We start from the raw sequence: 25,441 nt of genomic DNA, 5'->3' as shown, positions 1-25,441 counted from the left end.
TGTTGAACGAACTATGTAGGCTGATCATCTAGTCTCTTCCTTTATTCTATCAGTAATGAATAAAAAAATAAAATAAAGTAAAAAGCAAACGCCTTTGCTTACTTTCCTTCGTTCATAAAAGAAAGACGCATCTCTTGTCTCCACAAAGTTTTATTGCAACATTAGACAGTCTTATTCTATGTTGGTTTGACGATCAAACAAACCAATTTTAAATTTTCGCATCCGGCTAGTTGCCGCAGGACATGCGACAAAAAACAAAAAACAAAACACTCCGTTCCCTTACCTTTGACAAAAAGTGAGAGAGAGATCTGATTTCCCCTTTTTTTTTTTTTTTTCTTCCTTCTTTCTTCGAATCTCATTCACATTATCCTTTTTTATTTATTTCTTTTGAAGTAAATCGCTGCCTCTAGCCTCTTCTCACATTGCTATTTACAATTCGGAGAGGATTGCTCAGTAACGAACACAGCAAAGGAACCAGTCAAATAAGAAAAAAAAAGGCGACAATCAATTGTTTCTTTATCTGTTAAAGATCAAGACTAAAGATATAAAAAAACACGTCTGAAAATGGCAAACAACTCTTTAGCCAACAATAACGCGGTACGACTTGGCGCAGCTGCCCTCATTGGCGGCCTTGCCGTTTATTTGATCTGGTCAGCAACATCGTCTTCGCCTCCTCGTCCGCCTACGACTTCAACATCAACGTCAAGCACTACTACTGTCTCCACCAAGAGTAAAACTGTTAAAAAGAGTCAATCCGATAGTACTGGCGACCAAATCGACAATCGCAAAGATAGTAGCGGAATTAAGAAGAAAGACGAAGAGTTTAAGCAACAGGAGCAGGGACAGGAACAAGAACAGGGACAGGAACAGAGGCAGGAACAAAAACAATCTGCCGATACTCAGTACGCTCATGTGATCGTACATGAGGAGATCGAACAATCCAAGCCTGTTGTTACTAGCAAGGGGATTCAGGAGAATTCGGAATATGTGGAAAAGGAAACTTCACTATTTGTGAAAGGTAAAAAAAAAAAAAAAAAAAAATGCTCACAAAGAAATACTGGCCTCTTCTTGTCGGAAGTAAACAACCAGGAATCAATGAGATTGAAATCCTTCATTCAAACTTTCCCATTTTCACACGATTGAAAGTTTTTATTCGCCATAATATGGCAAAACAGCTTTAAGGAAAATGTGTACGATTCTTACTGTTTCTAACACCACCTTTTTTTTTTTTTTTTTTTTTTTGTAATTTTACTCATGATAGAAGTGGTCGTGGATGGCATCATTAAGACTGGAGAGGATATTGTTCAGCAGGTAAAACACCATTCTGTCTATTGAATATATATATAAATATAGCATTTAAAATTGAGGTTTTATTCTCGTACCTACTCGGATTTAGAGCATTGCTTTAGTTCAGGAGAGCATAGTTATAGAGGAAACACATCTGGAGGAAGAGAAGGAGAAGGATGAGGTCGTTGCAACAAAGGAAGTCTTGGGCCAGGAGATCGTTGAGTCCCAGGAAGAAGATACCAATAAGGATCAGCAAGTTAAAGAGAAGATAGACGAAGAGAAGGTAGAGGAGGAAGTAGAGAAGGTAGAGGAGAAGGTAGAGGAAGATCATGATCAACAAGTGGAAGAGGATCAGTCAGTGGAGGAGAAAGCGGAGGAAAAAGTGGAGGAGGAGATGGCAGAGGAAGAGGCGGTGGTGGTAGAGGAGGAAGAGGACGAAGACGAGCCGGTAATGGTAGAGAAAGAGGAGGGACAGAGCGAGGTAGAGACGGAGGAGCAGCATCAGCAGCAAGAAGTAGTGACGATCACAGAAAGTTTCCTGAAAGTACAACAGAATGACAATCATCCTGAAGAGGTTGAGCGCCATACTTCTGTCCTAGACATGCCTTTGCCATCCGAGACTTCAAAGATCCTTAATGAAGAATTCCCAGTGCGAATCGAAGCTGTGGAGAGAATTGAAAAGGCATTGACGATCGCGGAGGCTGCCTCGCCTTACAAAGGACTCGATTCATTTACCACTTCTTCCTTGTCGCAACCATCATCGCTAACATCTTTCACCCCAGCATCGTCAGGAAGTGCGTTGACTGCATCGGAACAAATGAACGAGGTTTCTATTGCTTCGGGAATGAGCAACCAAACTAATGAATCATTTACTGCTCGTAAGGAACTATTTTTGGTTACGGTCCATACAGTCACTCAATGGAACTGCTCTGTTCTCAATTGATGTTCAATTTTTGTTTTGTCTTGTTTCATTTTGTCATACTCAGGTACAAACCATACGTTAAATACCAATGCTGCGATCTTTACGCCTTCATGGCTACCCCGCCCTACCGATGCCTCCTTTGCAACGGCCTCTGATGTTAATTCGCGAAGTAACGCTCCGATCATGAACGGTAATTTCTCGTGGCTGCCCAACTGTCTGGTGTTAAACACCCTTGATCCCAATTCATTAGCTGATCCTAATTCATACTCCCCTTATAATTCTGTCCCTCAGACCAAAGCCATATTTGGGCAATGGATCCTGCTATGCAGCTTCAATTGCAATCGCAGACCCAACCAAATGATCGAGTCAAGATGAAGTCTCGCTGTCGATTCTGGCCCAATTGCACCAACAAGGCTTGCAAGTTCACCCATCCAGTCCTGCCATGCCGGTATGACTCTGTCACGAAAACATACAAGGCGTTGTGGCATTATTACGAGAAACATCAGTCTCAATTTTTTTTTCTTCTTTTTTATAATTAGTGATCCTGATAATTGCGCATTTGGAGACCGCTGCAACTTTGTCCATCCAAAAGATCTTGTCAGACGACCACCTCGTCCCCATAAAGGCGACTCGCGCAAGGAGCCACGTCGCCAGTCGAATAAGGAAAACGGATCAGCATCAATGTCCAACTCTATAGACTCTTTAGGGGTTGCATCTTCTACAACATCGACATCAGTACCAGCATCAGCATCAGCGTCAGCAACGGGAAACCCTTGGAGTCTTCCATGACCATATATAAACTCGAAGGTCATAGATAACTGCGTGCTAACTGACAATAAAAACAGTAATAGATTTCCTCCTCTTGTTATTGCCGAGATCTATCTCAACAGGCTACATGGCTGCAATTGCGATTGTGGTTGTGAACTTCCCCTCTCTTTGCCTTTCGCCCCTTTATATAACTATCCATTTCCTTAAGATGAACACTAAGTGTTTTACCCTTCCGGATAGGGAGGCATAGCATTCGTGAACCTTTCAGTCAAGTATATCCGCTAATCAACTGGGGCGCCTTCAAAGACCTAGATTGAGATGAAGATATACCAAAAAGGGTGCAAGGGTGTCATATCCTTTCCATATTGTAATTAATATCAGTGCAAGCAAACCCCTCCTCTCATTGCTGGATCGCTCATCATAATCTTTAGTGTCGATAAGGCGATTCTATGCTCTATCTAAACTAGCAGACTTCAGAGCGAAACCTACATAACGCCACGCTAGATCATCAAAAGTGATCTTTCAGTTAAAAAATTCATGTATGCGAGACCTACGAGGAAATCCGATATGACATTGGCGAATTGAATGAGAAGCTTTTGTTGTGAAATCTTCCTTCACCCCCTTCATTTCGGAGATTGAGGGCTAGGGTACCGGTAATATCCCGTATTCCCTACCCTAGAGGAATAATCAATCTTCATGCGACTCCAAGGCCACAATCGTCTATGACATGTAAAGTGCGCAATAGGACAATGTCAAGAACGCACAGGCATTCAATGGCCCTATTCGAAGGGTATTCAGATTCTATTTCCCCGTGTGTCTCCATGCTCTAACTCAGTAGGAGCAGTAATCCTCATGCTCTAGCTCAGCGGTAATAACAAAGATGATCGATGGTCAAAATGGGCGCCATCTCAAATTAGAATATTCACTTGGCAAAAGTTGATTTTAGGAGGCTATATAGATACTAATCAAGATTAGATACAATGAGAGAAGAAGCCAAGGGGATCGTCAAAATGAGATGCCATAAAGAATAAGGCGAAGGGTCGCACAAATATATATTGAAATCTAATAAGAAAGAAATAGGCTAGTTTCTAACGACTGCTTCTAGAGAGACCTGACAGGCTTAATTGTGGCGCCTCCAGCTGTAGAGAGATCACGGACAGTATGGCTCTGGTTGGCCAAATCATCCTCCTGAGCGCCAATATTGGCATAGAGCGATTTAATGGAAGGAGAATCCGAGACAGGTCTAGGGTCAGCCTCGAACATAGCTATACAGTATTCGGACAAAGGCTTCGTGCACCAGCGATCTTGACTGAAGAAGCCTTCGAACCAGCCCAAGTGTCCGCCACGGGCTGTGGTCACCAACAATCCGAAAGGATTTCCTTTAATTTCATCACGGGGAATACATTCCGCTATAGCAATAGGATCATCCAAGGCACTGAGGCAAAGGAAGGGTCTTTTGATATCCAAGATACGCTGACAGCATGAGGCCATTCGATAATACTCGTGAACAGTTCTGTACTTGAAAATCTTGCGGGTGACTCGGTCATCAAAGTCACGGATTGTAACACCACGTCGAACATCTTCGATATCAATATCTGTATTTTCAAACATCTTCGCATGTTTGAAAAAGATTCTCTTCAAGTTGCCTCCCATTGCTGGTGAGTAAAGGTTGTGCCCCAAGAATCCGCGCTCCATGTTGTAGCATGTTCTAAAAATGGTGTGGCAAAAATTCGAGATTAGATCAGTCTTTTTCTCACAATCAGGGGAAGAGTTAAAAAGGATCTTAAATTTTGCTTACCCCATCAAATCATAAGGATTGCCAACAGAGATGGCTCCCATAAACTCGCATTGATCTCCTTCCTCACCCATGTAATTCATCAGAATGTTTGATCCTAAACTGAAACCAATACTCATGAGTTTAGCCTCGGGGAGAGTTTTGCGGATATGCTTGACAACCATTCGAAGATCATCTGTCCAGGAGCCACAGTAAAGTTGAGCAGAGGTCAGGTCTGTATCAGCACAAGCACGAGCATTGAAGACCACACAGCGGTAGCCATGCTCTTGTGTCAAGACTTCAATTAAGGACCGGATATATGACTCGTAGCTTCCTCCTGTGAGGCCATGCAAAATCACCAATGTTGGCGTATCATCTACAGGCTTCTTTTCAAATGAAGGTGCCCAGTCGATTGATACCGTTCCCCCATCCGGGGTTGACAGCAGCTCCCTAAACAGACCAGAAAAAAAATGCAAAGCCGGAGAAAAAGATGGAAGAACAGTAAAAAGCATAAGCCAAGGGGTTAGACTTTAGCGTGAATAAACATCTCAAATTTATGCAGATGCATGATAGCAAAAAAAAACGTAAGCATGTTTGGAAACTTAATTGCGCCAAATGTTGATGTGGTAAAAGATGTTCGTAAAAAGAAAAAAAAAAAAAAAAACAGAGGCCCAAATGATTCTAACAAGGCATTTTTTTTATCTTCGTTTTCGCTTCGAGTAATTATTGGCTCGATCAGATAAAAAAAAAAAAAAAAAAAAAGGGATATTCAAGATATTCAGGGCATTTGGCACTTTTTTTTTTGCAAACACCAAAATGTTGAAATGAAGCATACCTTTGGTAATCGATGAGGTAGCGAGTCGTGAAATTAATGTAAGCAGCATAAGCAGTCTGAAGATGTCCACTGGTCATCCAGAGTGTGGGCTTGAAAACAGCGCCCTTGGAACGGTCGACAAGTGAGGGACACTTGCGCTTGATGTAATCGATATAATTTTCTTGATACATCTTGCCTGTTTTTGGATCATAAAGGTTGATCGAAACAGGCTTCTTGTTGTAGGATAGGACCACGGGTGAGTTTGTATACATGCGGAAGAGAGCAATGAGTAAGAAGGGCAAGAGGATCAAGAGTGGGATCACAAGTGGCTTCTCTTGATGATAGACCAATATCTTTGCGCCCGTTTCTGTGTTGTTGAGAACCTCCCATGTGGGATGCTGACCCAGCACAAACTGCTGGACCGTTTCTAGGTCCATGTTAAACGACATGTCGAAATGAACAAACGAATGAACAGAGATCGTAAGTGGAATGAGGAACCAAGAAAAAGATAGGAGACAGCGGAAGGCGATGAGAAAAGAAAAAAAAGAAAAAAAAAGACAGTAAAGGAAAGATACTTTTTATACCATTCTGCTAGGAACACTTTGCCGGGAAGGGAAATTCTTCTACCGGAGAAAATATCTAAATAACGGTGGTGATCGAGAGGAATGCTCTCCCGTCTCCGATTGAAAGCAATGTTCACGTTGTTGTTGCCATTTTTGTCAACCCTTTCTTGGTCAGTGCGTATGTGTTCACAACTCTGTTCCGTTGCAAAAACATACACGTCTTTGTGAGATTAAAGGATGTAGGCTGTAGGATAGCCCTCGTTTTCTTCCCTTTTTACATTTTACATCCTTTTTCACTTTTTCTTCACCACGAAATATGTTGCCCACAGTAGTAGTTTTTTTTCTTTTATGATAAGGACCCACAGCAATATAGAAATGAGGCACAAAAGGCATCAAATATCAGTTATTACAAATATGTTTATTTATTTACAAAAGAAGTGTCAAAAGTAGAACAGATTGTGTTTGTTAAGCATGGAATAGCCAGCGCTTCAAGAACATTAAGTGATTCCTAATCGATAATACTCCGAACATCTCCTTTAAGGGATCGATCTTGAGGGCTTTAGACGGAGCGTTGGACGTTGCCGAGGGCATCGTTAGCATGGCCACGAGCCTTGAGGGAATGATCGTTAGTGAGGTTGCCCGTAGCCTTTTGAGTGTTACCCTCGACGTTGTGGGCAAGTCCTTCAGCATGACGCTCGTGGCTGGCTTGCTGCTTGGCGGCATGAGCTTGAGCGCTTTGGGCGGCACCGGATGCAGCCATGTTCTCGTTGTGAGTGGCGTGGCCGAGCTTCTCCTTGGTGTTGCCGACGGCCTCCTTGACAGTGTTGGTGATCTTGCTTGCCATGTTGGATAAAGTGTTGTTTCTTTTGTTAAGTGTTTGAGTGTGTATGAGTTGTGATAGAAGTTTTTGAGAGTTGAGTTGATGAACAAAAAAAATAGGAGAAGAGACGGTATTTATACTTTTGTTCCTTCGATGTCTCAAGGCCTCTTTATTGAACAAGCTAGACTTTAAAGTAAATGATGAAAGAATGACGGATATTGGATGATGATAGGTCATCTTAGCCATGTAAAGACAGTTGCTCATGTGGGGTAGGAATTGGAGTCCCAGTTCAATTTCATGTAATCATTACACTGCTTTAAACGTCCAATGATTTTGCTGCCTGCTGAGTGCTGACAAGGTTTGTATAATTAAGAACAATGTCAAATCGTCAGGATGACGCCCATCTCTTCAATGCTTTTTTTGTTACTCAAGTCAATTAAAAGGTGTTCTTTACAAGTGGAGTATCTGTAATTGACTCAAGACTAACCAAAAACCTCCTTTCAGTACACCACACCAACTCGTAGCGTCTGAACATTTACGTGTCTGACCAAACGGACTAAAGGGTTTGATTTCAACAGCCAGCAATGATGTCAGGGACAGCAAATAATGTCACATTACTCGCAAATAACTAATTTTCATACCAAGCTTATTCAACCTTTCTTTTCTTTCCGATTGCTGAAAATCAAGGGCCCATAAAGGCATGTAGAATTTCTACTGAGGATTTGCTCTACAAATGGGTTGCCTTCCTTATGGGGTCTTGTGCCTGGCTCAAATGGCCTAATCTAAAACATGTGTCATTTTGATATCTAAAAAGAAATGTCATATCTCTAATATACTATGAATTAATCTATTTGACAACCCGGGTTGTCACTCTTATTTGACAACCCCCCCCTTAATTATTTTTCTCAATTTTTTTTCTTTGCGTGACAACCCGGGTTGCCAAATAGTAAAATATCTAATTTGACAACCCCAAGCTCACTGTTATTTGACAACCCTTTTTTTATTGGCAAGATTATTATGTGAAAATCGTTTCTATTGCTATCCCTCAGCAACATGAAATCCCTCCAGCAATCTAAAAGCTTCCATCAAATAACAAACTTTTTTTTTTTGGTTACGAGGTGTTGTTTTTTTATTACAACTGATTTCTAAAACAAGGGTTTGCTTTTATAGAAAATGTGCCTATACGGGTAACATGCACTAAGGGGTTTTTTTGGATAGATAAGCATGCATAAATTCGGAGTGGTTATGCGACGCTTGATGGCGCATGCGTAAGACGCGGAAAGGAAAAAAAAGAGAGCTATAACCACAGTCATGATAATGGAGTGTTGCCACCATTTTAGAAATCCAGCTGAGAAAGGCCCTCCAAAAGTGCAAGATGGTGAAGACTTGTCATGTGACAGGTTGAAAAAGACAATTTTTCTTCTTTTTTTGACAACCCGGGTTGTCAAATAACAAAAAAGTGAAAATTGAAGACCTGGGTTGCCAAATAAGCCGATGTGATTGCTAAATTAGGGGGGGGCTGTCAAATAAGAGTGACAACCCGGGTTGTCAAATAGATTCACCCTTATTTCCTCCTCCTCCCCTTTCATTCCCTTATTCCCTTACTTCAACAATGGTTTGCAACCAATGCGTTAAAGAATATGCGCGTCGTGGAGAATTAGTTGAAGTTACGCATGAACGATCAAATAGTAATGAGTGTCTTTTCAACAGATGTAAGACATGTAGTCGTCCAAGAATACATGGACATTTGGAAAATTGTCCTGAGAATATTATCCCCGTCATTGATAAGTGAGTATAAGTGATAATTGGAAAATGCAGAACATATATGACAATATGACAAGACAACACGACAGAGCAACAGAGGAATGGATAAGTATATATAGGATGTAGGATACAAGTGTAGGAAAAGCTGAACTAATAATTAAATAAATATTTTTTTTCAATTTTTCAAAATCAAAGTGAGCGTGACATGGAGGTGCAAAATTCACGTAATGAGAACATTAACCTGAACAGAAGTAACCGCGAGGAAGAATATGAATTTGAGCCTTATCATCCCCCACCACGACCTCCACTTCCAGTACAAGTTCCTATTGCTAGGCGACCTTTCATTGCTAGGCGACCTTTTAATGAAAATCTAATCAGAGGCAACAGTATTAAAAATCACAGACATCACCTTGATCGGATGATAAAATGTCCAGATTGTCAGGCGAAAGTGTGGAAAGAGGAACGAAGTAATAAGAAGCAAAATCAGGACTTTAAATACTCCATCTGCTGTCAGAGAGGTCGAGTTGTATTGCCCATTATTGAGCCACTTCCATTCATCCTAGAGGTTTTAAGTGGTGTTATTCCAGAATTTAAGGAATTCTTGCACGATATCAAGAAATACAATGCGTCGCTATCGTTCACCTCCATTGGAGTCAATGTTGATCAGGCCCTTGCAAACGGACAAGATGGAGCGTATACATTCCGGATTCAGGGGACAGTTGTTCATAGAATTGGTTCTTTGACAACACGAGGGTTAAATATGTTTCAACTCGGGAATTCTATGCCTATCGCCTGCAAATCAGAGCAATTAGTGACACAGATCAGAGATGCTACTTTTGGCTATTTGGACGTCTTTGCCATCAATACGTTGTTGACCAGTATGCCAAAATCGAATCGGAGAGACTGAGGTTTGTCAAAGATCATCAAGAGGAAATTCGTGCCGATCTGTATCAAGGAATAGTTGATGCCATAAATGATGATGCAAATGTTGATTCTGCCAATACTGGAAAGCGGATAGTACTCCCTTCATCTTTCACTGGAGGTCCACGTCATATGCATCAACTATTCCAAGATTCCATGGCGATTGTACGACAGTATGGAAAACCAGATCTTTTCATTACATTTACCTGTAATCCGAAGTGGCAGGAAATATTGGATGAGCTGGATCCTGGAGAGTCATTACTGTAGCCTCTTCAGAAATTGCTGCTTTAATTTTGCGCGAAGGTCGCACTGCACATTCAGTTTTCAAGATTCCTCTCGCATGTAAAGCTGACACGGTGTGCAACATTGCCGCCAGGTCAGAATTGGCTCAAAAAATTTCTGATGCTAAAATTATCATTTGGGATGAGGCTCCAACACAGCATCGACATATTTTTGAAGCTGTCGATAGGACGCTAAAAGATGTTTTGAAGGTGGATGAGCCATTTGGTGGGAAGATTGTCGTTTTTGGTGGAGATTTCCGGCAGACCCTACCTGTTGTTGTACGAGGAACAGTGGAGCAAATTGTTAGGTCCTGTCTAAAGAACTCTCCAAACATCTGGAGCAAAGTAGAAGTCATGAAGCTTTCACAAAACATGAGGGTGGTGAATGATCCGAGCAATGGTCCATTTGTTCAGTTCTTGCTCCAGGTCGGAGAAGGCGCCTTACCGACTGTTGATCTAGCAAACCATTCCGACTATATCAGCATTCCCGAAGCCTACATCTTCAAGCCAGCAGCAGGTGGGGATTCGCATGTTAAACAGCTCATTAGTTACATGTATCCCAGCCTTGAGACTACTCCATTGCTCCCTGATGACATGATGAAAAGAGCCATATTGACTCCTCTCAACAAAAGTGTCAATGCGATTAAGGATATTGCAACCAAAATGCTTTATGGTGAAAACATTGGGACTTATCAAGCCCATGACTCAGTCACTGATGATGTGGAGGCTGGCCTATATCCAGTCGAGTACCTCAACACTTTGGAGCCATCAGGATTGCCACCATTTAAGCTGCTACTAAAGATCGGCCAGCCTATCATGTTGTTAAGGAATATGAACGCCAAGCGTGGATTGTGTAATGGTACCCGACTTATTGTGCGTGGTCTTTCCTCAAGATGCATGGAAGCAGAAGTTATCACAGGCGCTTTAAAAGGAAAAAGAGTGTTTATTCCGCGCATCCCCCTGACAACTGCTGATGATGACCAAACATCACCTGTGAAGTTTACACGGTATCAATTCCCCATCAAGCCAGCATTCGCTATGACAATTAACAAGTCGCAGGGGCAAACTCTTGAGAAGGTGGGTATTTATCTCCCTGCTCCCGTGTTTACTCATGGTCAACTGTATGTTGCACTATCACGCTGCTCCAATCCAAGAGATCTGAGGGTTTTAATAGACAATGGCATATTTCCTGGGTTTGAAGGTGTTTTATACAAGGAACATTGTATACAAGAGCGTTCTCCAATAAGTATAAAAATAAAAATAATAAATTATTTTGTTCAAAAATTCACACCTGTGCATCGCACGGGCTACTGCTAGTCATTTCTTAGGTGCTAGTATTTCACGTGACATAAAGCCAAGCTTCGATCACATGATGAATCTAGGAATATAATAATGTGTATGTACAAGAGTTTTCAACTTCCAGCCAATCAAGAGTCTCGGCAATTGATTATGGTTCTGGGCATATGGCGGAGTCTGGTCTAACGCGTTGTGCTTAAGACACAATGTTCCTGGAACGCGTGGGTTCGAATCCCACTGTGCCCAAGTTTTGCGCTTTTTCCCACATGATCTTTGTGTCACATAGTCTCATAACTTCCTGTTGATTACAAAGCCAACGACTTTTTCTTTTATGAAAGGGAGGCTAATTCAGTATTCAGGTTGATATGACAAGTAGTCATCACTTTATATCTCTTTAGTCCGATTTATTTTGTATTTGAACATTCGGAATAACTGTGAGTTACGGAAAAAAGGTTGGATGACAGCTTAGCTTGAGTGTGTGTCGTGGTGTGAGTAGGCAAAGCTCTCAGAAAACAAAATCTTAAATTTAGGCGGAATGGTTTGCGACCCGTTCAATAAGATATCTCTACAATCCCTCATCACTTTTTTCTCATCCATCCTAATCCACTCATCTAACTGTGCTTCACGTCTCGCATTCCGATTGTCTCTGTTATAGATCTTTTTCTGTCCGTCGTCACACTTTACGACTTTGCGATGCTAGCTCCTTGATCTAATTGAATTTTCACTGTGCATTTCATCACATTCAATCAATCTATTCCAGGGCTGTGATTTTATATACTTTTTCAGGAAATCCAAGCTTTGTCTCTCACTACAAGATATTCGTTGGCTTTTATCCAAAATGCGTGATTGCACTTGTTTACGGAGAGCCGTTTTAGCAAAAACCCGACGACTTTTCTTTGTCGCTTGTATAAGCATCTTGCTTATCTCAAGGGTTCGTGCGCAGGACACTGGCTCAACAACATTGACAACGATAGCAACAGAAGAGACAGCGCTACCAACAATGCCATCACCGCCTTTTAGTGGTGAACCTACGACCTCGTTTTCGCTTACAGACCTGCCCTCACCAACAACGACAGCAGAGCCGCTAATACCAGCCACTCCGACACCAGGACCGGCGAAAAACCCACATCCGCCCGGTACAATTGATTGTCTGACGATGCCTTACTGTGGTGACAATAAGGAGTGTTTTGTTCTCGAGGATGGCCTAGTGTGTTTAGATAAATCACTCAACTGGGGTTACATTCTTTCCAGAAACGACTCTGGTATTCCATCGGTTCCCGGCTGGTCCGGGCAACGCTCTCAATTAAATGCAAACTGCTCTCTTTTTCCCATTCCCAAGACTACCGGTCTAGCCATGATGGTATACGATCTCATCCAAGGAACACTGCCCAAGAACCTACTTTTATCCAGATATGATCAAACTAGGACCAACTGGTACACTGCATTCTCAAATTGTGAGCCACATCTGGCGTGCATGATGGGCAAGTGTTTGCTTAGACCCATCTTGGGCCAACAATGCACCTCTTCTTGGCAATGCAATCCATTAGCTTTGGGTCTCAATGAAAACAACTCACCGATCCCTGCAGCCAATGCGACAGCAGTTCGGTGTGAGTTTGAATCTGGAGACCTGTCCGAGAACAAGACCTGCCAATTGCTCCATCGTGAAGTCAATTCTGGAGGTGGATTTTCAGCATGGCAAGTGATTTTGCCGGTAGTAGGGCTTCTGGTCTTGATCTACTTTGGTGCTGTGATTTATCAGCGTCGTATGAGGAAGGAAAAGCTTCAGAAATGGAGCAGAGTTGTAGATGGTAAGTGATTTAAAAAAATGGGCATGAAAAAATACTGTCTTCTGGGCGAAGTAAAAAAAAAATCGCAGCTGATGTGACAAATTGAAGATACAATGTTTCTCTTGCTTTATTTAATCGTTTGATTAAGAAGTCCTAATTTTTTATTTTTACATCTGCATTCATCTATAAAGACAGGAACAACGACTTCCAGATGGAGGCCTATGATGACCAACCTGTCAGGAGTCATGGCTATAATAACATTTAAGATTGTAAAATACTAATATAAATAACCATAATAGTGCTGTCCTTGTCTCCTTTGTCTCATCATTTTGCCTTGCTCTTCCAAGTTCTCTTATTTTTTGCTGCTAAAATTCTAAGGGAGTAGGCTAGCTTTATTTAACTGATGTTTTACTTACATAGTTGGTGAATTAAGGAATGGTTGGCTTTTGACCCAAAAAATGAGAGACGAGAATAGGAGCACATGGTGCGACATGTAGAAGCTCTTTGTTGTTTTTAGTAGATGAAATGAGATAGTGTAAGAATAACAAGGAACGAAGCACACTAAAAAGATCAGGAACCTCTCTGGACTTTGACGTCATTCGCACCTCTATGTTCACACGGAAAAAAGTGGGGGAGTCATGATAAACTTTGTGTGTGTGCATGAGAGTGTGTACCTGTAAAAGAAAAGAAAAAAGTTGGCATGAATCGAATTGCCTTTGTGTCTCGTGCAGCCACGCGTCCTCACGCGTCCTCCACACTGTTTTGAACAAGAGACATGGCATGACGCGATTATCAAAAAGTGAGTTCAATGAGCATAATTTGTCTATCTTTGCACTGAAAAAAAAAAATAACATTGTAGGGTGTAAACATTATAAACATCATTGATTAAAAACTTTGCTATCTGACCTTCTATCAAAAGAGTGTGGGCGCAAGTCCGTGTTGAGTAGCATTCTTCAGCGTTTAGCCAGTTTGAATTTGCATTAGTTCTCTTACTATGCGCAGTTTTTTTTTTATTCTGCGCAGACCAAAGGTAGTGTAGCAATGTGCCATGAAGGACTTTAATCTGATGAACATGGTCAGGTCATGAATCAAATGACATGACATGCATCGATGAGAATGATCAAGTGAGTCTGCTTGAATTTGTATCTACTTGCATGTTATTTATTACATGCAAATCTCGGACTCAGTGAGTGTTTGTGTTGTCTCGCATCTCTGTGTCTGTGTCTCCTTGCGACTAGATTTCTCTTCGACTTTGTGCTCTTTGTCCATCTTTCTCTCCATGGTTCATGGTTGCACGAGGGACAAAAGGGGAGGTAAACAGGCGGAAAATCATGAGCTTTGGGCATGGTCCTTTGTGAACGGCACTGGATCAAAGCGATGATCGCTCATCATAGAGTGATATACTCTCATTATACTTTTAACGGAGTCAACTCTACTTGACTTTACATTCGTCCATGTATATATTTCATGTATTGAACATGTATTTACATCCATGCATGCATTTGCAAAAAAGAACATAGTAATTATGTATATATATAACTGCATATACATTTCATGAGTGTGCAATAAGAGTGAATGTTACATTATTAGCGTGAACGTTCTTTTTAGTCTGGCACCATGGTCTCCTTTCTCTCTCTCTCTCTCTCTCTCTCTTTTTTTTTTTTTTTTTTTTTTCCTCTTTCTCCCAACAATTCAAAACGCCATTCAATCTTGTTCTCTCATTGTCATTTAGCTTCTTCATTAGCTTCTTCTATTCTCAATAGCAGTGATAGACACAAAGCCAGGCACACACTAAACGCATGCTTCCTTTTTTATTTTTTATAAATGCAAAATAGAAGCTTTGTTGCACCCTAGTCTTTACTTGCTCCCACTTTTTTCTTTTTGCTACCACTCCTCTTCTCTTTCTCGTGAACTACCAAGCTCTCCATCTCTTCCTTCCTCTTCTTCTCACAATCTTTTAGCGAGCATCTTTTCATCCAATCTACTCGACTTCTTCTTTGATCGATATCATCATTCACTCCTACACCACTCTTACTGTTAAATCAAGCCTTTTTTTATACATTTTTTTTTTCTCTCGAACGCGTCCACGATTTACTTGTCCTTTATTCTTTCATTTTCTTTAAACCGTCATTGTTCATTCAGCTTTCGTTTTAACTACCAGTTTATTACGACACAACTTTACTGTTATAATCCACCAGCATCAAAAGATCAAAGCGACAAAAGATGATTGTCGATATACTTCCATTTCGTCTTAAACTGGCGTCAATCGAAAAAGCAGATATTCCGCGATGCACACATCAACTCATGAAGCTTGTCTTATTCCCAGCAGGGTAGCGTAGACTGATTTTTTTTTTTTTTTTTTTTTTTTTTGATTTCTAGCTTTTTTCAGTATATGTGATGCATCATCATCTTCGCTACCATAGACTAACTTGGAGACTTTTCTTTATTCCGTCTATTCCTTCCTCTTTTTCTGCATTCTGGATGACCTGCTCATCTCACTTGAACTGTTTACTCGAACAATTCATCTTTTTCTATCTTCACGACACCTACTCCGACAAACAACTACAACACCAACTACAACCACAATAACAAATACTAAAAAAAAAAGGCCACAACACTTTTTTTCGTACACAGAAACCGACAAAGAAGTCTCGCTCATCCTGGATGAGACACATCTCTCTGGATTTCCCGAGGACACACTCAGTATCTGTAATGTGATATGGCGGGCTGTACAGATCGAGCCTGGCGAGTCGGGCCTCGGTAAGATCTCATTACCATGTTTCTATCATGCCTATTATGCTTATAGCACGGTCTTTCTATAACACTAAAAAAAGACGGAAAGGCGCGGTTGAAAAATAAAATTACAAAGTTGGGTTATGGAAAGATCGGGGGACATTCAGAATAAGCGCTCAAATATAAAAAAAGAGATGCATTTGGATATGGGCAGGGTCCCCTACTCTGAACCGTTTGCTGCTACTGCTATTTTTTTTTTTTTTTCAGCTCTGTGCTCTTTACCCCCTTTGTCTATTTTTCTCGCCTCCTCTTCAATTTTTAACATTGCTCAAAGGAGACGGAGGAAAGGAAGTCGGTACCCATCATGATTGCCACTAAATTAGTCATTTCATTAACTTGTGCTTTTTGTAAATAGGCGCCTTGGAAGTGGTCTCTCAAGTCTCAAAGCCCTTGGCAGACATTAATGTCTCCATCATGTAAGTCTACATCATTCATCATTGACTGTGCAAGCCTGTAAACCCTTTTTTATGCTGCTTGTTCACTATGGAAAGTAAATAAGTGTGAAGAGCAAATGGTGACATGAATGACGCTTGCGTCAAGGAAAATGAGCGAATTTCGAAGTGGAATAATCCCCTGAAAGTATTCAGAAGAAGGCGATAGAATGAAGGGCAGTTTAATAGAATGATTGGGGGGCTGCAGATCAACAATCCAGAGCTGGGTCACCATCAAAAGAGAAATGCAAACGCGATCTGGAGTCTGTGTGTGTGCTTGTGTTCATGAGAATGCAATGCAAATAATGCAACAATGCGCGCAATACTGGGGAAATCTTTTCTTCCGACCCTTTCGCAAAACCTGTCTTGCCTCTTCATTTCATTTCATGCGACCAAACAATGAAGTTCTCCGACGCTTTTTTTTTTTCCTGTGTTGTCATCCTCTACCTCTTTTGTGAAGCAATCAGACACATCTCATTTTATCTAAACTCTCAAACATCTCTTCCCTCCTTTTTCCCTGCACAATTCCACAATTCGATGAGGTCATAAACTTTAAATCTTTTTTTCCATCAGGCGAAGCGGTGTGAATGTGCAAAAATTCTGTCTGAGCACAAGGAAAACCCAAAATATACACATCAACAATAGATTTGACAATGACCTTCATTGACAAAGACAACGATAAAAAAGAATCCACACTTGCATAATCTAACAATACAAATGAATCTGACCTCTTTATCTCCCTTTATTCTCGATGCTGACGTCTATATGCATACAGGCAAATATCTACCTATGACGCAGACTTTACGCTGTTACCTGAATGCGACCTTCTTCGAGCACTCGAGTGTCTCTCCAACACGTTTACCATAAGTAATAATCCATTAGAGGATGTTGGCTTACAACCATCAGACTTACAGTCTTGGGACGAAAGCTTTCCAACCTGTCCCTCCGAGATCACATCGCTTCAAGATGCACTTTTGGTTGGAGCAGCCATGACGCGAGGGCGTCAATCTAGTCTTTCAGTTGGATTGGATGGCCGCTGTGAAAATGGAGCAGATGATGCTCAAAGCAGCAGCGGGTGCGAAGACAGTGGTATTGGAAGTGAGGCAACGAGTGGGCCCAGTAGTGGGTTGGCAAGCGGCCATGGAAGCCATGTTCTTGATACGACCATTCAGGGACTAGACCCGTCATTGATCTCGTCATTATCTCTCAAGGACGGAGCAAGGGCTGCAAGAGCTAGGCAACCTTATCAAGCTAACTATCCACATCGACTGCATATTACAAGCATGGAGCATGGTCTGATGGATCAGTTAGCTATTCGATTGCTTGAATCCATCTTTTTTGATAATAGGTATGTACATCTCATGAGAAGACAACAGGAAAGCTTGTACTGGATAGGATTTTAAAATAACTTGTTTCTCAACTTGTGAAAACCCCTCCAAAAAAATAGAGAAAGTCGTTTTTTCTCGTTCACTCAGACTGATTCAACCCTCAGTATTATCATGGATGATGCCACCATGAGTTTGTTCCCAGACCACACCCTCAACACTCAAGCGGGAAATTGGCGTCCAATCTCGATCGGCGATGGCCCACTTGGGTTTGATGAATGTGGAACCGTATGTCAGTTCACTAGACCATTGAGTGATGATGGTATTGGGCTCTTCTATCTGAGCACATTTAGTTCGGATTACATCATGGTCAACGATCAAGACTTCGACAAGGCAGTTACATGTTTGGAGGAGACTGCTAAGGCTCTTGGTGTGTCATCATCGTCGTCGCAGGAACAGGGCGAAACAGAAACACAGTATGCCCAACAGCATCGCCATCAGCGTCGCCATCGTCATTGCCAACGGGACGCAAAGTCAATACAATCCATTGACACAGCTTCACTCTCAGACTCATTGTCGGAGATGGAAGCAGCAGAACTATCACCTGTATCAACAACTGCAGACGCTTCAGAAGTCTACAAGGCTGATACATGTGGAGACGGATCATCACTGGTTGAGGGCGTCTCGACTTGAATGGAGAAAAAAGCAAACATTTCTGTCGTTCGAGACATTTTATCATCCATTGATGTTACGAGAGAACCCTGATGTCATTTATTTTTTCCAGCACCTGCACATAAGCTAACATCAAATCAGCATCAGATTCATTTCACCTTTCAAAATCAACACTAGTTACAATATGTCCATGTACATCTTATATTCAGTGAAGAATCAAAACTGCAGTAACAAAATACCAAAATCAAACCGTCCATCTGTACACTAGAATGAAAGTATTTTATTCAGGGAATAAAATCATGAGGCGTAAATAAATAATAATAAAAGAAAATGCATATGTATGGCAAATGTCTTATAGAATGAAGTAGATAAAACTGTTTATGATAAAATGGTTTGGATTTTTTTTACTCGCGAAGCTCGCGCAAGAATTGATCATTTTGGACGTAATCGTCAGATCCATAGGCAGAGATGTTATGGCCTGCTGGTGGGAGCCCTCCCGTAGTGCCAGCACCATGGGACGGCGCTGCAGTTGTGCCGGCTGTGCTACCTGCATGACCCTGCCGGTACTGTCCATAATCTGTCACAGAATCTGGGTTATCCGACATGGTCAGATGAGCTTGATGGTGTTGAGGGTTCAGAGGAAGAGGATATTGTTGTTGTGAGTAGTCCTGAGTGTAATCTGGTTGATAGTCTTGTGAGTAACCTTGCATTTGTTGATGATAATCCTGTTGGTACTGATCATATTCTTGATGGTAAGCATATGGACTATGATGTTGGCTGTGTTCATGTTGATAAGCGACAGAGGGACTCGACATGGCAGAAGAAAGTTGCTGCTGGCCATGAAGATGATAGATGTTATCGTAGCTCTGTGTGTATTCTGTCATCTCCTCATGACTAGAGGCATAGGCTCCACCTGTGCCGCCTGTCCCGCCTGCGACATTTGTAGATGCAATACAGCTGCCGCTGCCCACTGTGGTCCCACCTGAAATCTTACTCTTGAACTGACGTGAAGGCTAAAAAAAAAAAAAAAAAAGGGCGAGCAAAAGAGCTAGTGAGCCAAGGGAGATGCAAGCGCTTATTTTTACATCAATGCATATACTTACCGATAACTTCCACTTGCGGAAGACCCAAACGCCAATAGCGCCTGCAATAGCAATCGCGCCAACAATTGCACCAATCATTACACCAACATTGCTTCCCCCTGCTTTTTCATTAGTCTTTGCATCGCTGCTGGATTTGTTATCACTGATGGAGTGGGTATTACTGTTATCGGATCCTTGGCCGTTATTCGGATCTGATACATTGTTTCCTGATCCTGAGCTAGCAGTGTTTCCAGAATTAGGATCGGGCAAGTCAGAGGATCCAGTCGGAGGCTCGGGTGCCGTAGCAGACAAATCAGAGGTGATAGTGGCAATTGGTGCAGGCGATGTCGGTGCAGGGACTGGCTCAGTGTCCTTGGTCGCCGAGGGCTGTGGCTCTGCGATAGGTGCAGAAGATGGTTCTGGTTCTGGTTCTGGTTCTGGCTCAGGTTCAGGTTCAGGTTCAGGAGTAGGTGAAGAAGGAGGTGGAGATGCTGAAGAAGGAGAGATAGGAGCTTCAGAGGGTGCTGGAACTAAAAGAAACGCATTAATATAAATGTAGATATAGATAGATATTTTTACGAGTTGTTGGCATTAGTAATTTGTATTTGGGTATTTGTGTAAAAGGTCCAACCACTTAATTAAATGAAATTAGTCCCGTCATTCTACATGTCTACATGATCATTATTATTTTGCTCGTGTTTACAACAGTGGCTCGTGCACAAGTTAGAGGACTCTTATTGTACAGTAGGAGAGTACGAACCATGAAAAACAGGCAGGTAAAAAGGAGGTGGGGAGGAAGTGATTCAAGAAGGGACGGAACAGTTCTTAAATAAAACCACTCTTGATTTAAAGAGTCAAATAGTTTCTCCTGACTTCTGATGAACTTTCAACCTACTTCCTCACTTTCTCGTATAAAAATAAAAAAAAAGGGCCTGCAGAAAGTATATGCAGACCTATACCATGCACATGCATGGATAAAAATAATAATAAAAATACGGATGCCTGATCCCATTCCTTCTCTCCTTTTTTTTTTTTTTTTTTTTTTCTTCGTGTTTCTATAATCGAAACATCTCTTACCATCATTATCGGAAGCAGAGGTACTCTGCTGTGGAGGAGCCGAATCGTCTGGCAGCTCATCCAAAAGGCTCTCATTGCCACTACCACTATCATCACTCTCTGTCGGAATAGCAGGGTCAGCTCGCCTTTCGCCCGCAAGCCGACGAGGACCTAGTCTCACTCTACGTCTTCTCCACTCATGTGTTCTCCTTTGATGTTGTCTGACCTGTTGTTGTTGTTGTTGTTGGATTCTGTGATAGGGCCGAGCATGATTAGGTGGGGAGTATTCAGGTACCACAGAATGAGCTATCAAAGCATTTCCGCTCTCATTATTCTTATGCTTTCCATCCTTGTTGTTACTGGCAAACTGTTGCACTGCTTCAGAACCAGGAACAAAGAAATGGATGGAGTTTGTTCTGGATTCCTTGCCATAAGCGATCCCTGGGTGATCCTTGCTGCCTGAAGGAGGAGATGATGATAAAGCAGACTGTCCATTGCAGATCATTGTCATTGTAGACAAGGTCACTGCTGCTGCTGTCAAGATCAGGGGTAGTGTTGTGGGTCGCATACTGTGCTTTTTTTTTTTTTTTTTTTTTTTACTTTTTGCTAAAATAGACAATAAGAAGTAAAGAGTAATTGACGAATAAGGATAAGGTAATAGGGATGGAGGTGAAGTGAATGAAATAGATAGAGGTGGAGAGACAAATGGAAGGGGAATTATGTCTGCAAAAGAAAGCAGAATTAGCAAAGGGTCATTAGGAAAATGGAAAAAAAAGAGGAGACTGGAAGTCAGAAAGTGGAAGAAGAGGAAGAGAGAAATAACCGAAAGCAATTAGGTCTCTAAAAGAAAATGCACCGAGTCCTGAATGATGGCCCCGTTGCTTGAGTTGCTCTCTATGGAGCATTTTGAACTAAAAATTGATCCACGACTGGTGAAAGCAAGTATTTATATAATACAAGTAGACAAAAATAAAGATATTAAAATATGTGCCGACCAGTTCTTCATATTTAAACTATCCAATTCTATCAATTGCTTTTTTTTTTTTTTTTTTTTTTTTTAACTAAAAGCTCAGTTGGTATTCGAATGGAGATTATTTTTTATTAATTCATTTATATTTTTCAAAGCATTTGCTTTCTATAGATCTGCAATCTTAATGATCACTTTGCCTGCGTACTTACCGCTAAGCATGTTGATAAAATGCTGAGGAGCAGTCTCGATACCGTTGAACACCTCCTCTCTGTAATTAATCTTGCCTTGTTCCAGCAAGGATCTGATTGTGGTGTCCAGTTCACCATTCTGGAAATATTGTAAATGATGCCAATAAATAAATCCATAGATCGTCACAGCTTTTCGAGCAATCGCATTCAGGTTGCGGATTGGATAGGGCTCCTTGCCATTCTCTTGTGAGATCATACCGATCGATAAAATCTTCCCATGTTCATTGATGATCTCTAACACAAGATCAAGGATTGCGCCTCCAACTGTGTCGTAAAAATAGTCAATGCCGTTGGGTGCCAGTCGAGTCAGGGCTTCTCGCGCGTCCTCGGTCTTGTAGTTGAAGGCTCCATCGAACTGCTGCTTCTCGATCAAATAGGCGGCCTTTTCATCCGACCCAGCTTTTTTTTTTAGGAAAAAAAAAAAAAAAAAAAGTGCAAGGGAAATTACCAGATGAGAGGTTAGTAAAGCAATAGATAAGACATATATCTCCTTCGTTACATTACATTCCTTAATAATTAATTGTTTTACCTGATCCGATGACTCGAAGACCTTGCTGCTTAGCAAGCTGTCCGACCAACTGACCTACACCTCCTGCAGCTGATCCGACGAAGATGATCTTTCCAGGCTTTACGTCCAAGACCTTTAGTCCTGCATAGGCTGTCAGCCCAGGCATACCCAATGCGCTGATATAGTACGAAAGCGGCACGCCTTTGGTTTCATCTCGAGCATGCGCAGGCAAGATGCGAAGGTCAGTCTGCGTTTTAGGATCATCCAGTCCAGAGATCCGTGTATATTGTTCATACCCTACGTTGCCCGAAACCAATGCTCCAACTGGATATTTCGTCGCTACAGCCTCTCCTGAGGCAATAATCTCTGAAATACCGAGACCATAGAATGGAACGTTAAGGAGGCGCCAGGAAGCGGGCGTATCACCGCCAGTTTCATTCAGAGTAAAGCGGACATCTATAGCAAGCAAAGAAAAAAAAAGCTGAGGCGGTTAGGATCGATGATATGGGAATAAGGAATGCCAATAATAATAATAATAATAAAAATACTTACAGGGATCCAAGGACAGGTAGAGGTTTCGAAGAATGATATCGCCAGGCGCGACCTTAGAGACGTCAATATCATTAGTCTCAATTCGGAACTGTGCCAGAGTGACATCGGAGTCATTGGCGTAGCTGGCACGGATGATGCTGGTGTTGCTGAAAATCTTGCTGGAGGTCATTGTGTAGATTATGGATTATGAGATATGAGTTGTACTTTGTGTAGTTTGTTTTGATGAAGGGAAGTGTGAGAGCGGATTGAAAGAAGCAAGTGAGAGATAAAGTTTAGGATTTATACTTTTTCTGGGCTGCGCACTAACAGCATCAACTGGATAACAACCACTTCTAAGTTCAATGCGTTCATACTGTGCGGCGGCGCATCAAACTTAATAATCAACTGTCAAACGAAATGGACGCTCTTTCCAATTTTGTAGGTTTTTTATGCGGAAACATTTTTATTGGTCTTGGTTTTTATCTTCCATCTGAGTATTACACAAACAACGGCGAAAGTTGAAGCTCTGCGCCTTCAATGCTTGCATGTTTAGTATCGATCATATCTCTCATCGTAGCGAGGACGGCGCTCATATCCACGGTCGTACATGGAGGATCTATCATCGTATCCTCTGTCCATTCCGTAAGGTGGGCGATAGTCACGCGGTGGACGGTCATCATACCTTGGTCTTGCACCCCCCATCCATCTTGATAATATAACGGTATAACGACAAAGTGCAAGAGATTGAGCGTATTAGTGGACATGAATCATAGCGTTATGGCATTGAAGAAAACGAAATCATAATAATATCACGAATATGACTTGAAAAGGCCCTGGCAAGGTACCAAGTGCACAAGAACAGTTGAGGCAGCCAAGCGCGTCTTTGTCCCTGTGCCATTGACAAATTGTTTCGAAGCCCCCTACCTGTCATAGTCTGCATAATGCATATACCTGTCATAGGGAGCGGGACGACCATAATCTCCACGTATGGGTCCACCTCTATAATCCCTTGGGTCTGGTCCTCGGGGGTCATAGCGAGGATCAAATCGGTCTCCCATGCGACGATCTACGTTAACAGGAAAAAGCCTGGCAACATCAGTTTCATGATTCGTCGACGAAAAAACAAATTTGTATGGTTATCATCAAATATAGTACCATAAGGGTAGTAAGGCATACTACCTATAGCCCTCTCTCGCTTTGGAGGCCCACGGTACTGGCCGGGTGTGGGGGTTCTAGCGCGGCCACGTTTCGCCTGAGTATAAAAACAGATAGTATTTTGTTGCGGTATGATGAGAAATATTAATTCATTGCGAAACCAATAGAAACCATTGCGAATGGATGCCATTGAACTATTGAATCGTTTACCATTTTGACAGCCATAGTACGGCCATGAAGCTCAAATCCATTTAGCACCTGCATGGCAGCCTCAGCATCTTCAGTTCGGACCATCGTTACAAAGGCGAAGCCGCGAGATTCACGTGTGTGAGGATCATACATTATTTGAACTTTCTCAACCTACAAGCATAATGCCAACGACATGATAAGTGTTAGGCTTGTGAATTTGAAGAGGATTGGTGATAGACAGAGAAAGTATCATAAAAAGAAGGGGTTCAGTAAAATGCGTGGACAACACTAATAACGAAAATCATCATGATATTGCTTAATGAAGCAAACAAAAAAAAAGTCGAGTTGATCACTCCTCATCAAGAAATCGGCCCTGTAGGTCGATGCAAGGATATAAAATTAATCAAAGAAAATGTAATACAAGGAAAGTAAAACAACGAAGCAGATCCGTAGAGTCTGAAGGTCAATTGAGGCCTGAAACTGCTCCCTTCTCTGTCGGCTTGAAATTGAAGAGGAAAAAGTCGAGACCAAAAAAAAAATGCCTTAGCTGCTCGCTGATTGGAAATCTCACATGCGTCGATATAATGCGGGTAGGCGCTTGTGGTGAGGGCGGCGAACATGTGTGGCACGTCCATCATTCTTTGGTTTTCTTCAGATTTGCTTATGCGTCTTGTTAAAGGGCCTTTGTGTTGTTTTTGCTATTCCCTCTCACCTTGCCGTATTTGCCGAACAAATCTTCGAGATCACTGGCTTCAGTCTTGGCGGCGAGGCTGTTTACAAAGAGGTTGTTTCCTGGGTTGACTGATTCGTCGTTGGTATTGTCACTGCTGCTGTGATGGTGGGGTTCAACGGAGGTGAATCAGTCAAATTAAAGTTTATACTATCGTTTATCTTTGGGGATATCGTGGGTCGGTTGGCTGTCGAACAAGGCGTGTGCGCGTGTTGCGAGAGCAAAAGCGAACAAAAGAAAAAATGTGCAGAAAACAGCTAAGACAAGAAAAGCATTCATGACAATCAACTTATTGTCTCTGCCTCTTTTGTCTGTATTTAACGCGCAAGGTGAAGAGGGGATAGTGTAAAAATGTACTAGAGGAAGGTGGATAGGATAAAAACAAAAACATAAAGAACAAAATTTTATATTGCTGGCGAAGTAAAAATAAAGACTAACCTTGGGCGTGCAGGAGAGCGACTTCTTGGACGTGGGGATCGTGATCGCGAGCTGGCAGGACTAGCATCGCGACCACGGTGTTCCGAATCAGTAAATGCCTGTTCGCTCATTATCAATGAACTGGAATTGTAATCAAAAAGAGGATGAGGTGCGTGATGTGATTGATGTGTGCAAAGGAGAAAAGATGTGTGGAAAAAAGGAAAAAACCTGTGAAAATAGTCGGATGCAGCGTATCACGTGATATCCCAAAAACTAGGGGGGAAGTATTCGTTTGGAACCAATAGGACTATGTCTTTCAACAAGGGCTGCGTGACAA

General features: G+C 41.8%; 8 protein-coding genes and 1 non-coding gene across 9 annotated transcripts; 4 read left to right on the top strand and 5 right to left on the bottom strand.

Annotated features, from left to right (window-relative positions):
- Positions 1–328: 328 nt before the first annotated feature.
- Positions 329–3,066, top strand: BCR41DRAFT_357708 (hypothetical protein). The gene is made up of 6 exons (XM_022024945.1): positions 329–1,018; positions 1,262–1,311; positions 1,397–2,165; positions 2,274–2,399; positions 2,501–2,657; positions 2,749–3,066. The coding sequence occupies exons 1-6, from the start codon at positions 565–567 to the stop codon at positions 2,996–2,998; spliced, it is 1,806 nt and encodes a 601-aa protein (XP_021879198.1). The 5' UTR covers positions 329–564; the 3' UTR covers positions 2,999–3,066.
- Positions 3,067–3,994: 928 nt separating this feature from the next.
- On the bottom strand, positions 3,995–6,122 carry BCR41DRAFT_357706 (Alpha/Beta hydrolase protein). Its single transcript, XM_022024944.1, has 3 exons — positions 5,587–6,122; positions 4,776–5,201; positions 3,995–4,685 (listed from the first exon to the last, which is right to left on the bottom strand). The coding sequence occupies exons 1-3, from the start codon at positions 6,012–6,014 to the stop codon at positions 4,079–4,081; spliced, it is 1,461 nt and encodes a 486-aa protein (XP_021879197.1). The 5' UTR covers positions 6,015–6,122; the 3' UTR covers positions 3,995–4,078.
- Positions 6,123–6,527: 405 nt separating this feature from the next.
- BCR41DRAFT_357705 (hypothetical protein) lies at positions 6,528–7,014 on the bottom strand. The gene has a single exon (XM_022024943.1). It carries the CDS (start codon positions 6,970–6,972, stop codon positions 6,688–6,690), a length of 285 nt encoding a protein of 94 aa, XP_021879196.1. The 5' UTR covers positions 6,973–7,014; the 3' UTR covers positions 6,528–6,687.
- A 4,357-nt stretch (positions 7,015–11,371) lies between these two features.
- Positions 11,372–11,456, top strand: BCR41DRAFT_t107. The gene has a single exon. It is a non-coding gene; the product is annotated as a tRNA-Leu (tRNA).
- Positions 11,457–11,775: 319 nt separating this feature from the next.
- BCR41DRAFT_130044 (hypothetical protein) lies at positions 11,776–13,142 on the top strand. Its single transcript, XM_022019482.1, has one exon. It carries the CDS (start codon positions 12,049–12,051, stop codon positions 13,024–13,026), a length of 978 nt encoding a protein of 325 aa, XP_021879195.1. The 5' UTR covers positions 11,776–12,048; the 3' UTR covers positions 13,027–13,142.
- Positions 13,143–15,021: 1,879 nt separating this feature from the next.
- On the top strand, positions 15,022–18,552 carry BCR41DRAFT_130010 (ACT domain-domain-containing protein). Its single transcript, XM_022019481.1, has 5 exons — positions 15,022–15,327; positions 15,606–15,757; positions 16,146–16,206; positions 16,997–17,569; positions 17,669–18,552. The coding sequence occupies exons 1-5, from the start codon at positions 15,221–15,223 to the stop codon at positions 18,237–18,239; spliced, it is 1,464 nt and encodes a 487-aa protein (XP_021879194.1). The 5' UTR covers positions 15,022–15,220; the 3' UTR covers positions 18,240–18,552.
- An 8-nt stretch (positions 18,553–18,560) lies between these two features.
- BCR41DRAFT_357698 (hypothetical protein) lies at positions 18,561–19,770 on the bottom strand. Its single transcript, XM_022024942.1, has 2 exons — positions 19,322–19,770; positions 18,561–19,231 (listed from the first exon to the last, which is right to left on the bottom strand). The coding sequence occupies exons 1-2, from the start codon at positions 19,397–19,399 to the stop codon at positions 18,623–18,625; spliced, it is 687 nt and encodes a 228-aa protein (XP_021879193.1). The 5' UTR covers positions 19,400–19,770; the 3' UTR covers positions 18,561–18,622.
- A 1,667-nt stretch (positions 19,771–21,437) lies between these two features.
- BCR41DRAFT_325042 (hypothetical protein) lies at positions 21,438–22,929 on the bottom strand. The gene is made up of 3 exons (XM_022021565.1): positions 22,635–22,929; positions 22,104–22,538; positions 21,438–21,973 (listed from the first exon to the last, which is right to left on the bottom strand). Exons 1-3 carry the CDS (start codon positions 22,801–22,803, stop codon positions 21,492–21,494), a joined length of 1,086 nt encoding a protein of 361 aa, XP_021879192.1. The 5' UTR covers positions 22,804–22,929; the 3' UTR covers positions 21,438–21,491.
- A 149-nt stretch (positions 22,930–23,078) lies between these two features.
- BCR41DRAFT_357693 (hypothetical protein) lies at positions 23,079–25,262 on the bottom strand. The gene is made up of 6 exons (XM_022024941.1): positions 25,126–25,262; positions 24,670–24,787; positions 23,979–24,128; positions 23,769–23,865; positions 23,565–23,679; positions 23,079–23,319 (listed from the first exon to the last, which is right to left on the bottom strand). The coding sequence occupies exons 1-6, from the start codon at positions 25,233–25,235 to the stop codon at positions 23,163–23,165; spliced, it is 747 nt and encodes a 248-aa protein (XP_021879191.1). The 5' UTR covers positions 25,236–25,262; the 3' UTR covers positions 23,079–23,162.
- Between the last annotated feature and the right edge of the window lie 179 nt (positions 25,263–25,441).

This window comes from Lobosporangium transversale (assembly GCF_002105155.1).
Source record: "Lobosporangium transversale strain NRRL 3116 chromosome Unknown BCR41scaffold_31, whole genome shotgun sequence".
Taxonomy (NCBI): domain Eukaryota; kingdom Fungi; phylum Mortierellomycota; class Mortierellomycetes; order Mortierellales; family Mortierellaceae; genus Lobosporangium; species Lobosporangium transversale.
Note: the sequence above shows the minus strand (reverse complement) of the source record. Positions and strands in the feature narration are given on the sequence as shown.

What these genes read in the sequence shown, in the direction of transcription:
- BCR41DRAFT_130010 (XM_022019481.1), top strand. Translation starts at nt 15,221, where the DNA reads ATGATTGTCGATATACTTCCATTTCGTCTTAAACTGGCGTCAATCGAA. An exon ending in CTTGTCTTATTCCCAGCAGG is followed by an intron (nt 15,328 to 15,605) that starts GTAGCGTAGACT and finishes TAAAAAAAAAAG; the next exon opens with GCCACAACACTTTTTTTCGT. An exon ending in GACATTAATGTCTCCATCAT is followed by an intron (nt 16,207 to 16,996) that starts GTAAGTCTACAT and finishes ATATGCATACAG; the next exon opens with GCAAATATCTACCTATGACG.
- BCR41DRAFT_357705 (XM_022024943.1), bottom strand. Translation starts at nt 6,972, where the DNA reads ATGGCAAGCAAGATCACCAACACTGTCAAGGAGGCCGTCGGCAACACC.
- BCR41DRAFT_357698 (XM_022024942.1), bottom strand. Translation starts at nt 19,399, where the DNA reads ATGATTGGTGCAATTGTTGGCGCGATTGCTATTGCAGGCGCTATTGGC. An exon ending in TCCGCAAGTGGAAGTTATCG is followed by an intron (nt 19,232 to 19,321) that starts GTAAGTATATGC and finishes TTTTTTTTTTAG; the next exon opens with CCTTCACGTCAGTTCAAGAG.
- BCR41DRAFT_130044 (XM_022019482.1), top strand. Translation starts at nt 12,049, where the DNA reads ATGCGTGATTGCACTTGTTTACGGAGAGCCGTTTTAGCAAAAACCCGA.
- BCR41DRAFT_325042 (XM_022021565.1), bottom strand. Translation starts at nt 22,803, where the DNA reads ATGACCTCCAGCAAGATTTTCAGCAACACCAGCATCATCCGTGCCAGC. An exon ending in CTACCTGTCCTTGGATCCCT is followed by an intron (nt 22,539 to 22,634) that starts GTAAGTATTTTT and finishes TGCTTGCTATAG; the next exon opens with ATGTCCGCTTTACTCTGAAT. An exon ending in TCTTCGAGTCATCGGATCAG is followed by an intron (nt 21,974 to 22,103) that starts GTAAAACAATTA and finishes TAAAAAAAAAAG; the next exon opens with CTGGGTCGGATGAAAAGGCC.
- BCR41DRAFT_357706 (XM_022024944.1), bottom strand. Translation starts at nt 6,014, where the DNA reads ATGTCGTTTAACATGGACCTAGAAACGGTCCAGCAGTTTGTGCTGGGT. An exon ending in TACCTCATCGATTACCAAAG is followed by an intron (nt 5,202 to 5,586) that starts GTATGCTTCATT and finishes TGGTCTGTTTAG; the next exon opens with GGAGCTGCTGTCAACCCCGG. An exon ending in AATCCTTATGATTTGATGGG is followed by an intron (nt 4,686 to 4,775) that starts GTAAGCAAAATT and finishes CACCATTTTTAG; the next exon opens with AACATGCTACAACATGGAGC.
- BCR41DRAFT_357693 (XM_022024941.1), bottom strand. Translation starts at nt 25,235, where the DNA reads ATGAGCGAACAGGCATTTACTGATTCGGAACACCGTGGTCGCGATGCT. An exon ending in CGCTCTCCTGCACGCCCAAG is followed by an intron (nt 24,788 to 25,125) that starts GTTAGTCTTTAT and finishes CCACCATCACAG; the next exon opens with CAGCAGTGACAATACCAACG. An exon ending in GTACTATGGCTGTCAAAATG is followed by an intron (nt 23,866 to 23,978) that starts GTAAACGATTCA and finishes TTTTATACTCAG; the next exon opens with GCGAAACGTGGCCGCGCTAG.
- BCR41DRAFT_357708 (XM_022024945.1), top strand. Translation starts at nt 565, where the DNA reads ATGGCAAACAACTCTTTAGCCAACAATAACGCGGTACGACTTGGCGCA. An exon ending in GAGAGGATATTGTTCAGCAG is followed by an intron (nt 1,312 to 1,396) that starts GTAAAACACCAT and finishes ACTCGGATTTAG; the next exon opens with AGCATTGCTTTAGTTCAGGA. An exon ending in CATCCAGTCCTGCCATGCCG is followed by an intron (nt 2,658 to 2,748) that starts GTATGACTCTGT and finishes TTTTATAATTAG; the next exon opens with TGATCCTGATAATTGCGCAT.